The 16,164-nt window shown below is 41.1% G+C and overlaps 1 protein-coding gene across 7 annotated transcripts in view; it reads right to left on the reverse strand.

Annotated features, from left to right (window-relative positions):
- Positions 1-1,604: 1,604 nt before the first annotated feature.
- Positions 1,605-16,164, reverse strand: part of add3a (adducin 3 (gamma) a) — a 100,276-nt gene continuing 85,716 nt past the window's right edge. For 3 of the 7 annotated variants that reach the window (XM_029443310.1, XM_029443327.1, XM_029443318.1), the window contains 9 exons: positions 15,995-16,093; positions 14,221-14,394; positions 12,308-12,562; positions 11,707-11,811; positions 11,401-11,487; positions 10,551-10,574; positions 9,637-9,760; positions 6,009-6,101; positions 4,342-4,592 (listed from right to left, as the gene is read on the reverse strand). In XM_029443310.1, coding sequence (XP_029299170.1) covers positions 4,342-4,592; positions 6,009-6,101; positions 9,637-9,760; positions 10,551-10,574; positions 11,401-11,487; positions 11,707-11,811; positions 12,308-12,562; positions 14,221-14,394; positions 15,995-16,093 — 1,212 coding nt within the window. Of the gene's footprint in view, positions 4,593-6,008; positions 6,102-9,636; positions 9,761-10,550; positions 10,575-11,400; positions 11,488-11,706; positions 11,812-12,307; positions 12,563-14,220; positions 14,395-15,994; positions 16,094-16,164 lie in introns of all 7 variants that reach the window. The other 4 variants (XM_029443302.1, XM_029443345.1, XM_029443335.1 and 1 more) reach the window with 4 other exon arrangements.

The raw sequence follows: 16,164 nt of genomic DNA on the forward strand, positions 1-16,164 counted from the left end.
AAGAAACATGGTAACGTCGGTTCTGTTTAGCCGGTTGCCGTATGTGTATTAATTTCTGGGCGTCAGGCAATATAGCTTCAAAAAGCCGATAACAAGAATTACAGAATGTGGTGGAAGGATATATGCACAATGATAACTTTTACTCACTACTCATCTTTTTCCGATTAGACGTCGTACATATCCAAATAAATGTGACTAAAAGTTACTTTGGGCTGGAACGAAGCATTTACATAGATGTGACAAACAAAAGATGTTAGCTGCTAGCAGTTAGTCTTGCTAACGATAATTTAATTTGTCATAAAAATTTGTCAGCAACCAATCTATGTCCTTTTCCAAATATCTCTAACGTTACCACACAAATAAGGAGGAAGCAAACCTGGCTGACGTTGGTGATCTGACACTAGGCTAACTCCTCTTGATGTAGTGTTAGCTATATGTTAGCTAGCGTTTTGCTAACATTAGCTAACTTAAAATGTGACTATATACATTGTAATGTGTCCATGAAGATTGACACTAATATAATGTGACTTGACAGCTATATTATCTTTAAACAGACAAAACATATCTTAGTGTAACAGAAAGGGGAAAGTTGACTTTTATTGGGGCACAGAGCGAAAAGGGGTGGGACTTAGGAAGGGTCAATTGGGTCTGAAGACACATTTTTAAATGAAAATAAAAATCTGGGGTTTATCAAGCCTCTGTAGCCCGTTCCTCGTCTCTGCTTAAACTAGAGGCTACGTTAGCTGCTGCTAGCATAACCCACCGAACTGAACTGTCTGTGGTACAGTTGCTTTGTGGGTAATGTAGGCGGCAGATTTAGTTCAATTCAAATATTTTATAAAGAGGTAAAAACTATTAAGTATTTCACACAAAAGAACAAACGATTAGAGAGAAGTCCAAAACATTTAGATACATTTAGAATTTTTTATGTCCTACAGCAAATCATTTTGCAGCCCAGCTGGTCCCCCGGTTGGAAACCACTGCTTTATGGGATGCTAAAGGACACATGAGTTTACAGGTAAACAAAATGACATACAGTACTTCGAGTATGTCAATAACAAAATATATCTCATAACATGGGTACGTTTCTGGTAATGTGTACCTTCTGAGTGAGTACAGTATTATACTGTTATACTTATACTGCTCCAGTTATATACACATTTCACAGCATGTCTGCTCAAGTGCTTCTGCATTTCCTGTGCCTGTTATGATCATTGTCACATTTTCACTTGCATTTAGTCAATCATTGCCATACATTTGCCGACTTGCTGATTGAACTATTCACACATACAATATATTTATTCTCATCTTTTAACAAGATAAAAAAAGGCACCAGTTACTCTTTTTTCCTGCTCATTTAACACTGAAGTACTGTATTTCAGCATAGGTCCTTCTATTCGAAGCTGTTCCACACTACTGTTAAACTATCATGAATAATGCAGCATTAAGCTTGTGAAACTGAATGTTTACACTTCATCGTATAACTGCTGAATTCTTAAAAATGGCATAAAAGAAAATGAGTGTGTATGGATTATGTTAAACTTAAAAAACAGTTTGAGCAATGACGCAAATTGTGATGAACAAACATGAAAAATGAGCTTCTGTTTCTTAAAATACAGTTTTATTTGTGAATTTACACTGATTAGCAATACATCTAAAAGCAACTCCATTAGATAACCATTTATATAGGATTTTCACAGGTCACAAAGTAGCTTGGCTCATTCTGGCATGCCAAAGCAAAAGTCATTCTTTTTTTAAAAACAGAAACAAAATTTGGATAGAGAGGCATTAGTAAAGCAAGGTGCAAACAGTCGGAAACAGAAGAGGAGAAACTAAAGGGGATGCAATGCACATTCAGTTCATCTGGGAGCAATTTATGCTCATAAAATGGTTAATAAAAAAAGAAGCCTAGTGCTCTCTGCAAACTAAAAGAAAAAAAGAAAGCATACAAATGGATGAAAAAAACAGTTTCCGGGAGGAGAGATTGTATAACAGAAGACAGTCTGAGTGATCAAAACATGGTGCGTTAGTGTCAGGTTGTCCTTACCCCATGGCCTTCTCCACTACACACATATGCACTTCCATTTCCAAACTCACACCTCCCTTGTAAGTCTCCATCTTTCAGTTGTGTGACCTCAGCTCTTTGCACAGAGCCAAAATCTATCATTTAACACAGCTAAAGATGTGTCCCTAAACCCTCCCTCCCCCCAAATCCAATACTTCACATTGCTAGCTGGGATATTGGTACATCTGGTTAAACTGCGGGGGGAGGATATGTGGCAACCCATCACACTTTGGCTTTTCAGAGTTCAACTGTGGGTCATCTGACAGTTACCATACGGTCGTGTTCACTAGAGAAATTACAAGAGGGGAGGCTTTTAGACGCTGAAATGACGACCGGGCTCGCAGAGCGATCAAATAAAAATAAAATGTCCACATGACCTCCTGATAATGTTCCAGTTCCAGGAGGAAATATATGGCAAATTAAGCGAGGAAGCGTAGCTGCTGTGAATGTAGCTACTGGAGAAAAAAAAGAAGAAGTTTTTTGGGAGCCTGAGGGGTGTGGATGCAGTCACTGGGGTGATTTAACCGAGGTCTCGTTAGGGTCCTTAGCGCCCGAGCAGGCAGACGAGAATCACGACCCTTGTCTCATCATTAAAAAAAAATTACAATATGGCTTTAAAAACAAACACACCGAACAAAAAGATGTCATCGCTCCGAACTCCACGACCCATGATTCTCATTTCAGCTGGCGACTGCAGATAGTTGGACGAAGCATTTCCGCAATACACTTCCCGTTTTGTTGAGTTGAGAAGTACAGATGATTTCTCATGTGCGACACCAATGAAAGACTATTCTTTATTTCCTCATACGACTCACTTTCTGTGTCCTGACCTTTCTCCGACACCATGCCTCGCTTGCTACTTGCACAACTTTTACCAAAAACTTCACACTCTCCATCACTGGTGTAACCACCTGCAACTAAAATGTGTTATATACCACGAGAAAAGTGCAGCACAATAAAATAAAAAATATATAGTTAAAAATCTATAGCCAACATATCCAGTTTTCATATATCTGTGTTATATAGTAAATGTGTGTACTCTGTACTATTAGAATATAATTTGAGCAATCAGGCATCACTACAGAACAGTCAGCCCTATAAATTCAGTTCTTGCAAAAAGAGAAAACATGCGTAACATCTGTAATTCTCTGTAAAAGCTTACAAATGAGTACAAAACAGAGTTGACTAATACCAAATTTGTGTTCAATAAAAAAAAGATACAATTTCATGAGATGACAAACTAGACACAAACAGTGACGCTTTACTAAAAAGAGATTGTTTCTTCCATTTAGTTTGGACCCCCCCCCCCCAAAAAAAACAACAAAAAACATTGAGATGAAGAGGAAAAGATATGAAAATGCTACATAAATATTCTGAGTGAGTCATCGGCTCTTTGAGATTAAGTCAATTTAGTTGTGCTAAACTGCTAGCCTTCGTCCTCACTACCATCTCCAGTCCAGTCTTCAACTCACCTTCTAGTTCAACCACAATCAGCTGAAGAGAAGGTTTGTGTCAGAAGAGGAAACCTCTCTCACAGTAAATAAATCAACACAATGTGGCATGTTTTTTTCTGAGACCAGTTTTCCAGTGTGACTTCAAATTTCACGTGGCCTCTCAGTTTCCTATGCAGTCAGGTGACCAGAATGTAAAAACAAAACCTTAAAAGACCGGAGGAGGTCTTTAAAAAAAAAGAAGAAAAAAAAAAGGTTTTAGTTTCAACACTAGTGCAATCCAATAATAAAAAAAAAATTGGACTTTGAAGCAAGATAAATGCGAGGTGGTTTCAAGTTCTATTTTCAGGCTGGGAAACAACACAGAAGGAGCCAGTTACTCAGGATCTAAATGGCCTCAAATGACACTTCACGGCTTCTAAGGAGCCCTGTTAGAGTACTGCATAGGTGATGAGGTGAGCAGACACCCAACACCCACCCAAAATCTGCTGCAACTTTAATTTGTGGACCCACATGCCCATCCCAAAACGTTCCCAAACATTCTTTCTTTCTGTCTTTTTGCAGGAGACCTCTCTTTTCTGTTGCAATCCAATTCATTTGAAATGTAATCCGTTCTACTGCCTTTTGCACATAAAAACCTTTTGTTAAAAAACTCAAATAAAATTTAAAACATAAAGGACATTGATAACGGAGACAAAATAAAAACACAGACATTAAACAGAAAAGGTGGCTGCCGCCCCTCTTTCTTCTTCTTCTTCTTCTTCTTCTTCTTCTTCTGTGCAGACGGCCTTCCTGCCTGCCTCGCCCTCCGCTGCTCGTTTGCTCTCAGGCCTCCGTCTTCTCTTTCTTTTTGTTCTTCTTCAGGAAGGACGGGGTGCGGAACTTCTTCTTCTTCTTGGTGTTGGGAGACTTGGAGGGCGAGCTCTCGGGGGACAGCGCCTCCTCGATCTTTTCGCCCAAGCGCACCGTGATCTCCACGCTCTCCACGCTGGTGGTCATCTGGCTGATGCGCTTGGAGAGCTCCTTGTCCACGTCGCCGTGGTCGTCTTTGCCGTTCATCAGGCCCGTGTGGTTGTCTGAGGCAGGAGAGGAGAGACACAGGTTAGGGGAGGAAAGGGAACAAGGAACAAGGAACAAAGGAAGGCCACATCACTGGACTCTGCCAGACACACCCTATTAAGCACCTGCAACTAATAAGGAAATACACTTTGCTATTCAGAGCTAAGATCAACCTGGAACACTGTATTGGACTACGTTGTATTTTGCAGGCGTTCATGTTATTGTGTCTAACCTCGCTCTGCTCATGTGGTGAATGAGAGGCTTTGCTGTCCCTGCTCTACCAAACACAATATTACCATTTGAACTGCGTGTTGAACTTCCGCTTCACACGAACAGACAGGCTGTCCTAGTGCTCTACATATTTCATTACATCACTGCCTAAGACTCCAGTGACCTGATAGCCCAGAGAGTCTGTCCTTTCATCTTAAAAAAATTCAAATGGGGCTTCCACCCACTCCCTTAATAAGTGTTCACGTCACAGGCCTGCCAGTGTCACATCCCTTTCTGTTGGTGGGGAATGCAGAGCAGCAGCATCATGTTGCTAAACTAAAACATGAAAACAATGATGACTTCTTGTGATATTTTCATAACCCACAAAAACAAAAACCACACACAGGGCGACATTGAAAAGAGGCTCACACAAACAAATGAGCTGGTTTCTGCACAACTACGTGCTGACCTCATAGCGGCGGTGTGAGAAAATTTGGGTCCCCTGAGCCAATGTTCCGTTGTGGGTTAATTGTTACTCATTGTGTGGTTTTGAGTGTTTGTGCTGCAGGGAAGCTGACAGGAAGTCAATCCCGTAGTGTCATTATTTACAACCTGTAAGGAGGCCGCTGTGATCTTTGTCTCACCATCTGGCTTGTCAGACACAAGAATTTCTAGGTTAACAGATACGAGACTGTAGATCCAAATCGCAGCATAAGGAAACAATTCAATAATTCAATTCAATGACGTGACATCATAGCATGCTCATGTTACCAACCCGGCAGGTCTGTCATGTTTTACCTTTTGCCTCTCTTACAAGGCAAGAGAGGCAAAAGATCTCATGTGTGAACTTGTTGTGACAATTGTAGTTTCCGGTGCATTTAAAGACGCTCCAACATTCAGCATTGAAACTTAGCCGTCAAAAGACTTTGTGATCTGTGTTCTTTAAAAATGTATTTTTAAAGAAAATGAGGTTTTAAATAGAGCGGATGGGACATTATTGCTGTTTCATTATTGTAGACTGGCGAGCTTTTACAAGAAAAATCATTAGTGCTGTACGAACTCATAGCACAAATCAGTAGTTTAGCATTGCACACTGAGCTCTTAGTCCATTTCATTTTAATTTGCACTCTCATGCACGCACACTCAAACACACATCTGATGTTAAAGACACACAGCAAGGCAGTGAAGATCATTCTGACTCTCTCTCTCTGGGTGAGTGATACCTTCTTTAGCTGGAGTGCTTTGTGGGGACTGGGTGAGAGACAGAGACTGAGAGAGAGTGGAGCCGTCGTCGGAGGTTAGCTCGTGCTCTCCATCTGCAGGGAGGGGGTCGTGGGGGGGTGAGGGATGGATGAGAGGATTGCCGGGTGGTGTAGAGGATTGAAGTAGCGGGACGACAGCAGGGGTGAGTGGGATGAGAGGTTGGGGAGGGGGATGAAGGGATGAAGGGATGAAGGGTGAGGGAAGTGAGGGGGTTGGAGAGATTAGTGGTAACACACATGTTAGAATCAGGCCATGCACAGCTGCTTTTACACAACATTTCTAAAAAATCCTTGTCTGTTGATCTGTTTCTGCTGGTGGCTGAGCGTGCACTGTAACACCTTGTGCCTCACTATCCCACTGATGGGACAGGTGCCCCAAACATGGACTTAAGGTCCACAGGTTGGATCCCGGAGCAGCAAGCTAGCTCCTTGTGCCACATGCCAACACAAAACCTGCTAAAAAATAAGGTCATTTATTAGCTCTTAATAATAGATAGTCAACTTCAGGCAGTGTTAGATAGAGGAAGGAGATCAATTGTATCAAGAGCTAGGGCCATTATTAGCGTATGTAAACTGTTTGTGATGATATTGTTAATCAAATGAAGTCCAAATGAATATTTCTAAGCAATTTAAGTTGTTTTTTTCTGCATGAAGATTTGTATCCAGTTTGTATCGGATTCTACAAAAGTATCCTGTATCATGAGTTTCTATCATTATCGGAAAATGTTTTTTCTTTATATTTTGAAATTGATATTAACCATATCACCCTGATATTAACCTAATGTAGACCTTATGAGGTCAGCACGGGCAGCATTTTAAACCATAATCATACTTTAGGTAACAAAGACACAAGAGAACATTCATCAGTTACTTTTCTAAATCTCAACGAGCACCTTTTGGCTTCGGAACTAATTGAGCACTTTCTGTATTTCTTACATGATAAAAACAACTTATTTTTATGTACAGTAAATGCAACAGTCCAGCTCCGCATTAGTAGCTTCATTAGTTTTAAACACTGATTAGTGCGAGTGAATGACATTCCCATTTCACTTTAACATATTCAGTAGCACATTCAGGGTTACACATTCAGTTGGCGTCGCAGTCAAGAAGGTGGTTGCATAACAGCCTGGTGTGTGCAGTGACAGTGCTAAAGTGTTCTTTATCAGACGTTACATGAGACGTTTTTTAATATAGAGTGCATCTTACGCACCACTCAGGCAGTTACAGTAGGTCGTTTGACACCGACTGCTGCAATATGCACATTTTATACTCTACACTACACGTGCCTATTGTATCAGTTTTGACATTTAATGTTTAAATCGATCCTACTTTAATCACAAAATGAATATACTGGAGTGAAATGAACACAACTAATCACTGGCGAAACTTATACGTGTGTGTGTGTGTAGCCCAGGCATTTATCAGGCCATTACAGACAGTCTCCAGCTTGGTTCCAGATTGGCCACCGGGGATTGGTGGGGCTGTGGGGGCAACAGTGTCATAGCAACGGGCTCCGCTCATGTGGCGGGTGTGAAGACCTGCTGTCTGCTCGGTCTACCATCTTAGTCACACCTCTAATACAGTGCATGTCCACACACACCACACACACACACACACACACACACACACACACACACACACACACACACACACACACACACACACACACACACACACACACACACACACACACACACACACACACACGATTCATTTAGATGATCCTATAAACATGCATGACCACATGTGCACGCTGATGTACACACACATGTTTAAACATACACACGTTAACCTGGTCTAACGTGGCAGGAGGCAGGGCATTATGGGGACTATAGTGGACCACCCCCCTTCACTATCTGTTCACTATTGATTTCCCCCTGTCTGTCTGAAAGGCAGTGGGACAGAGGGCTAATATGATTAGCATTGACCACCCTGTGTGTCCACACACAGATGAAGACAGCAGTGGAGCCCGCGGGGACAAGCCCTCATGTTAAAAGGCACATAGGTGTGTGTGTGTGTGTGTGTGTGTGTGTGTGTGTGTTTGTATGTGATACCGTAGACAGGCAGTGTGTTAGAATATGAAAGTGTCCACTGGGAACGCTGCTAAGGAGACAGGGCTACAGACCATTGGATTATATGGATGTTTGTTAACAACAATACTGCTGAGAGAGCACAGGACAAACTCAACATGTAGAGTGATCAATCTGCAAGTAAAGATTTGACAGGAGGAGAGACAGATTTGCCACTTTTGAGAAATCCCGATTTGGTTCAAGCTCAGTTTGAAATCTGTCCAGCTGTTTTAGCCGATTATGAGCGCTTGAAAATGTCAGATGGTGCTTGTTAACAACTTTAACAGGCTGCGGCAGGACGTGCTCACATCTGGCTCAGAGGGTCTTGTCTCCTACAGTTGAGGGTCTTTTGCACAAATTAAAAAGCTCACGGAGCACACTATAGTAGGAACACGGACACTTGTTAGAGAGAGGAATCTGTGAGATTAAAGGAAAATTGAAGATACCACATGCACAGCACTGCTCCTCTCCTGGGGGCCGGCTGGTGCAGCGTAAACCATAAATAAAATCAACGTTCGAGCACACACCAGGATAGACACTATTTATTGACAGTATACATTAAAATCAAGAAGGAGCGAACTACCTGGTCTTGTTTTTAAAGTAACCTCTTAATAAAACAGTGTCTATCCTAGTATCCTGGAGTGCGCTGGAACTTTGATTTCCTGATAGACTGACATTCAATTTACAAGTCAAATCCAATAGATTTTACTCTCAGTGCATGTGACCTGTAATAATAATGTCAGAGATACAAACTAGAGCTGAACTCAATTGTTAGGGCCGACACTAATATCTGGGAATAATAGAAACAAGATAAATGGTATATCGAACCATATTATATGTTCAAACAAATGTTATTTACATGGATACCTAAGATTTGTTATTAAAGAGTTGTGATAAAGATACCGTTTGTCCGGATCTAAGCACAATATATGACATTTAAGAGAAAGTTATGTTAAAATAATCAATTAAAATAAATCAAGATAAAACACATATTACTGCAATTGATTTCTGTCTAAACCGATATTGGCTGATAATATCGGCCCCGCTGACATATCAGCAGGCTCTAACACAAAACGGCCAAAAATGAGAGTCCACATCTTCGACGACAGCAAAGACCGGCTGCTCGCTCAACTCTGGAGACAAATCTCGCTGGCTCTAACTAATCTCTTCCTGCGTGCTTTCAAAGTGCGGCTTTACAGATTGATTATTGATTGATTGTCTTAAACCTTCACAGTAATTTGTTGTAAAATGATCCATCACAGATTGCTAGGGTCGTTTGCTGCTCACACACTGCACACAGTCTTTGGCGTTGAGTACGAGTCACTATGTGTGTGTGTGTGCCAGTGTGTGCAGTCCATATGTCTCTCAGTGTGACCGGGCCCTTGTGGTGTTTGCAAGTGGAGCGTGAAAGAGTTCAGAATCAAATCCACACACCTATTAAAATTCATTAATGTATGGACTGGTGTGTATGAGTTTTGCATTCTTTTTCAAACGTGTGTATGGATGCATGAGTGTCGTACCACTGAGGCCAAGTTGCCTCCTCTCCACGTTCTTGCGGTACTCCTGCAGCTCCTTCTCCGACAGCTCACTGAAGGGGTTGGGAGGCAGGGGAGCCATCTGCTCCTCCTCTGTGGGCACGTATGGCTGGGGAGGAGACAGAGAGAGGAGTGAGCACACACACACACACACACACACACAGAGAAACTGTCAGGAGCCACATGCACACGCACACAAGAGCAAACACACAAACAAACTGATGTACACTTCAGAGCATAAATACATGCATGCACATACAAAAAAAAAAGATCTGTCTATTCTCTTCCTCTGAAACACACACACACACACTGATTTAACACACAAACACGATCATATAGACGCTCCCAAAGGCACACACTGTGTCTGAGCGGGTCATTACAACCTAACTGAAGCTGCTCATATAAAGATAAAAGTGTCGGCCGCATCACACACAGAACTCATGTAATCACCGACTCTACACAGAGATTTTCAACCAATTAGTGAGCAAACAAACATCTTTTTAACAGACTGGGGAAACATAAACACTCCGAAAGCATGAGATGTTTACTAATGCAGTGGGGCACCATCACTCACAAAACATCAAGTATGCTCACAAGAAAAACACATTTTACAACATGTCTGCTTAGATTTTAGTGCAAAGAAATATCTCCTAAAACCCAACATGCTCTGACTAAACTTCTAATTTCAAGAACGCGAGTGCAACTTTGTCTGAAGCAGAAATAAAATCTGTGAACATTCATTTTAAATCAGTGTCAACCTTCACACATGACATTAATGAAAACATGCAATGTTTTCTGTTCTGAACGGGCAAACAGGTGAAACATGAATCCACAAAAACGAGTCAAATAAAAACACCACTGCAACAATAATTAAAAAAAAAACACTTTTGGATATTTACCAGAACTTTTATCTGCACCAGATCCTTCAAGACAAGACACCAACCACAAAACCATCAGCATCTAAACTTGATACGTTTACCTTCATCTCTCCTACATATTGTCTATTTAATTGTTTCTCTTGATAACTAAGTACAACCATCAACTTACTCGAGGTTCCTTTAGCCTTTGCAAAATGTTCTCACTTGTCTCCACCTAGTGGTCAAGAGGAGTCTTTGCCCCGGCTGTGCTACTGAGGGAGGTAAAGCTCCGACACACCAGTGGAACGCCAACACAGGTGTTTTCACTTGTGTCTAATCATCTGACAACAACTTTGAGTTATTGCTCAATAAAAATAATAATTTGAGAAATCTGCAATAAAACACTGCATGCCCATAAACAGACGCATAAAGGATCTTTTTTGGAGCATTTACCGGAAACCTAAATGTGAAGTCAATGTCTCTGAACTACAAAGAAAAAAACACACTACTGAAAAGCAGCTAGTGTTTCTTATGTTGCTGTGTACCATGTGTACAGTGTTAAAAATGCATGTAAAGTCTCCATGAAGATCAGATTTTGTGCTTCCTTCAAATTTCTGTCATTACTTTGTATGAGCAGAAGAATCTTCTGAGCTCGCCTTGGTGCCAGAGAACTCTGTTTAAAGTAAACCTCTTTCTGCAGAGGCTTATTGTTATTCTTTGTGTAACTGGCCAATTGTAGACATGAGATGATTCAGCGAAACAAGACTGTCACGCACTCGCTTCTTTCTAACCTACCGTCTGGCGCCAATGTTTTTAAAGGAGCAGAATCCGGCTGTAAGGCCAGCAAACAAAGTGAATTTAGACAAGGTCTGAATATCAAAGAAATTCTTACCCGTCGTGGCTCATCAACAGGGATGCCTGCAAGGTGCTGAGAGCGCGGCCCTGACGACATCATATCAAACTGGTTCTGCGCTCTGATCTGTGATTGGACAAAACAGACAATGATGTCTTCAGAAAGCGTTAACAGTGACTTTGATTGATTTACAACGGCTGTCAAAGCAATTCAGAACTCAAATGTAAATACCTGAAGTGCTCAGCTTTGCACAACCTTACATGTAACAAATGCTGAGGAACCACAATTACAGATGTGAAACTTCCCTGGAGGGTTAGAGTTAGAAGAGAGAAGAGTTCAACCTACTTTGTTCCTCTTCTGCAGGACCTCACTAGGGTCTGTGTTGAGTGGGACAAACTGATTGGGGTCCTCGATCCGGATCGGGGTTCCCGTCTCCTCCGCCTTCATCCACTGTAGAAGCAAGGCAGGTGAAAACAGGTGAGATCAAAACTGTCTGCTCAAAATCTAAAAACTCTATTGAGACAATTGTATGTAATCCTATTTATATACCACTTCTGCTGATTTGATTTTGATCATTGTTGTTAAATGGGTGTCCTGTGAGGCATCCAACCTGATGGAAGTGCAATACCAAATCACTGAAGTCGCTAAATGCCTCAGAGATAAATAAAATGAACAAGTGCAACTGAACCGAAATAAAAGCAGTTCTTTGTTCAGCCAGTAGATGGCGACCTGGTATCAGGTTCTAAAACACTGAGGAACAACTCCGGTCAAAACAAAGCACTCAACACTAACTGACGAAGAACTGGGTGACAAGTCAGGCCAAGATGTATGTGCACGTGTCATTTGTTAAAACCTTAGGAAAGAGATTTGTCTCCGTTCGGCTTCATACATTCAGACATCAGTATTACAACTGAAACCTTTATTCCTGCTCCTGCTACACACTCACCGTGGTCGTCCTGCTGTTGTAGCGCTCCTCTCCGCCCTCCACGTTGACCTTGGTGTAGCTGTTGGGCGAGTTGAGCCAGCGCGTTTTCTCCCTCTGCTGCCGCTGCTGCAGGAATTTGAAGGGCAGCCGCGTGGCACAGTCCCCGTCCTCCTCGAACATAAATGCTGTGACCGTGGCGGGGATCTCCACCTCGCTCTTGTGCCTCGGCTTCTCTCGCATGATAGGGTGCCTGTAGGCGTAACCTGTCCTGTAGCCCTGCAGCAAGAAACCAGATTACATAAAGTTTGTTTCCTTTCATCTGAGATTATTTGGTTTGTTTCATTTTACATTGACCTAGGAAACAAAACCTCATAGCCTAACAGGAGGCTTATTCACTTGTATTTATGTAGTCTCCATTTGACCTGTATTCCTCCATCCACTCCTTCTACTGTTGTAACATCCTGTTTACCCCATGAGAATCATAAATGGTCTCAGATCATAGCTCATAGCATTATACAAGCGAAATGATGCGTGCAGTGTTTCATTTTTGCATCAGACAGAGCAGGGATAAGAATTTGTTCTGTGACTTTTCCTTCCTGCCACGCTGGTGGAGCTGCCAGTTTCACAGTTAGTCAAATGAAAGAGAAAGAGAAAAACAGTGTTGTGAGCACATGGTTTCTGGCAGCACAGAGGACGGAGTCAGAGAGACATTTCCTGTCTGACCCTTTCTCTTCATCTCCCTCTGCCACTCATCCCTCTTCTCTTTATTCTCTTCTTTCCATCTCTCTCATAGTCCCATTTCTCCCCCTCTCTCAGTCACTGAGCTCTCACTAGGTCCTGCTGTTCGTCAGGCATTTCTCCACCCTCGGCTTGACAGTGAAGTTCCGTTTGTGCTTCTCTATTCATCTCAGTACAATCTTAAAAGCTGACCTTTCAACTTGACTTGATCCCTCTTTTTCTTTTTTATCAGCTGGGCTGGTGTGCTCTTTTCCTGCAACATTCTGCTTCACATTCGCCCATATTTTACATATTCAAACCAGGAAGTTCTTTGCATTTGTATGCTGGTTTTTAAAGGGAGATGGAGAGAGTAAGTAGTTTATTTTCCTTCCACTCATTCCTATCACTGTGTCTGTGTGAGAACTGAAAACAATGGCTTATCTGATACGCATGCTGTATTTATGAGTTGTCAGAAAAGAGAGGGATGACACAGAGATGAGCTGTGTCATCCCTCTCTCACCTCTTTCACCTCATACCTTTCCTGAATATTCTTTTAATCAGCCTTTGTTTTTGGGTTGCCCGCTCTACCAGGTGAGCTACTGGGGCGACCCCTCATTCTTTAAACTGTTTCTGTCCTGTGCTTCCCAAATAACATTTTCCAGTTTACCTGCCAACAGTATTAACCGTTAACCTTTCCCCGTATTTTCTGATGATAAAGTATTTTCTAACTCTGTTCTCCCACAGTGGCCACCACTGCACATGGTAGATACCCAGTCTCCCTTCAGGTAATTGCAAGAAACATAAATGTACTATAAAAAAAAAAACAGAGGTGTTCTCCTTTTAGAGGACATTTAAAACAAATGTAATGCATTTATGAAATGCTTACAGCTTGTGTCACTATTGTGTTACATTTCATTGAATGACTAAGAAAAGCCAAACAGACATTTAGTTGTATGAAACTGACACATTATCAATTTAAAGGAATGGTTTTGTATAAAACCGAGGTCCTAAAAGGCCGCAATGAGCTGAGATTCAAGAAAGGAAAATAAATCCTGTGAGTAACCTTCACATCATCTTATTTTAACATTTGCCTCTGAGCTTTATCGTATATAGTCATTTAATGAGCCTGAGGCATTATGATACACAGATGAGTGTTCTTTTCCTATCAGTGTGTTTGTGTTGTACAGATCTTCTCACTTTGGTATCTGTGCACTCACCAGGTTATCCAGCATTCTCATCAGAGACTCAAACTCCAGCTCGCCAATCTTCCACTTGTACTGGCTATTCATGGAAACACCCGTTACTGCCACGTCGAACACCGACGATCTGTACTTCTCCTGGTCCAGCACTATCAGGTTGTCCACGCTGCCAGCACACGAGATGGCATTAACCTATAATCACAAAGTGAGAAGTCTGTGAGCACCTACTGCCGACTGATGGCTCATGCAACACAACACCGACAAAAGGCCTTTTTTATCCCATAACATCTGTTGCATTATCCACCTAATGAAAATGAGAATATGCAGCAACAGACATCCTGACACATTTCCACGCAGTAGAAAGACGTCATTTACAAAAAAAACAAAATGGGAATCTCCTCAATCTAAAGCGAACACAGAACCCATGAATATACAGTACATAGCATACAACAAACATGGTGGGGGGATTTATTTATAGAAATTAAGCTGGGCTTTGCAGGATGGATTAATGTTTTCTTTTGCTTGACCGGGGAGAGTCAATCAGGAGATTTGGTACGCCTGTTCCAGCGAGGGACACAACAACACTTCTAAAATACCCTGTACAAATGAACACAAAGACACACAAGAGTCCAACAGCAAAACACCAGAGAAATCCCACACATACTGTAACAATAACTTTGATACAAACGTTGATACATCAGGACAACCCTCATAGCTCTGCCACAACAAAACACAAGTGACGACAAGTCATTCAAAATAAAGTCTGATAGCAAAACATCTGCCGATACAAACCCTGTAGTTATGTGACATGTTGTATTCCTTTGAGTAGATTTCAAACGGGATATTATTCAACCATTAAAAGTATACAAGTGGATATTGTAACAATACTTTCAGTGTTTATATATCGAAGTGGTTAAGTTTGTATGCTCTCATGTTTCAACAATTTATCCGTTACTTTAAGCTAACTATTTCAACAATGTATCAGTTTATTTAAGCTAACTACTTTAACAATTTATCCGTTACTTTAAGCTAACTATTTCAACAATGTATCAGTTTATTTAAGCTAACTACTTTAACAATTTATCTGTTACTTTAAGCTAACTATTTCAACAATGTATCCGTTACTTTAAGCCAACTACTTTAACAATTTATCCGTTACTTTAAGCTAACTACTTTAACAATTTATCCGTTACTTTAAGCTAACTATTTCAACAATGTATCCGTTACTTTAAGCTAACTACTTTAACAATTTATCCGTTACTTTAAGCTAACTATTTCAACAATGTATCCGTTACTTTAAGCTAACTACTTTAACAATTTATCCGTTACTTTAAGCTAACTACTTTAACAATTTAGCTGTTACTTTAAGCTAACTATTAAAAAAAATGACATTACTTTAAGCTAACTACTTTAACAATGTAGCCTATCCGTTACTTTAAGCTAACTATTTCATTTCAACCATTTAAGCTTTCTTAGTAGCTCAATAAATAAAAGGAAGAAAAACATCATTCTCTAAATGCTGCGTTGGACCTACATCACCAACAACACTCAGCTCGTTGATCCCTTCATCACTGTGAGACTGATTAGACAATATTTCCCACAAGGCAAGAGATTATGAATTATGGAGTGTTGTTAAAAGCGGGGAAATGTGAAGACGGCTGTGGAGAGATTATATTTAGCAGGAAAGCTGCCGCCCTGCTGGTCTAATACATGAGCAGGTGAAGCTGAGTTGTGCTGGGACGTGCTGGGTAACCTACCCAAAAGTTAGCAAAGTTAGCTTGTGTGTGCGTACCTGGATTTCGCAGGCATATTGGGTATTGTAGATGTAGCTAAAGGCCTCTTCAATGGTCTCCCCGAGAGCAACCACACCGTGATTCCTTAGCACCAAAACCTGTAATACACACAGAAACAACATTAGTGATTAGGAAAGAAATCAAACAGAGTCTTTAGAGGTATATTTGT

This window comes from Cottoperca gobio, chromosome 1, assembly GCF_900634415.1.
Source record: "Cottoperca gobio chromosome 1, fCotGob3.1, whole genome shotgun sequence".
In the NCBI taxonomy this organism is placed as follows: Eukaryota; Metazoa; Chordata; class Actinopteri; order Perciformes; family Bovichtidae; genus Cottoperca; species Cottoperca gobio.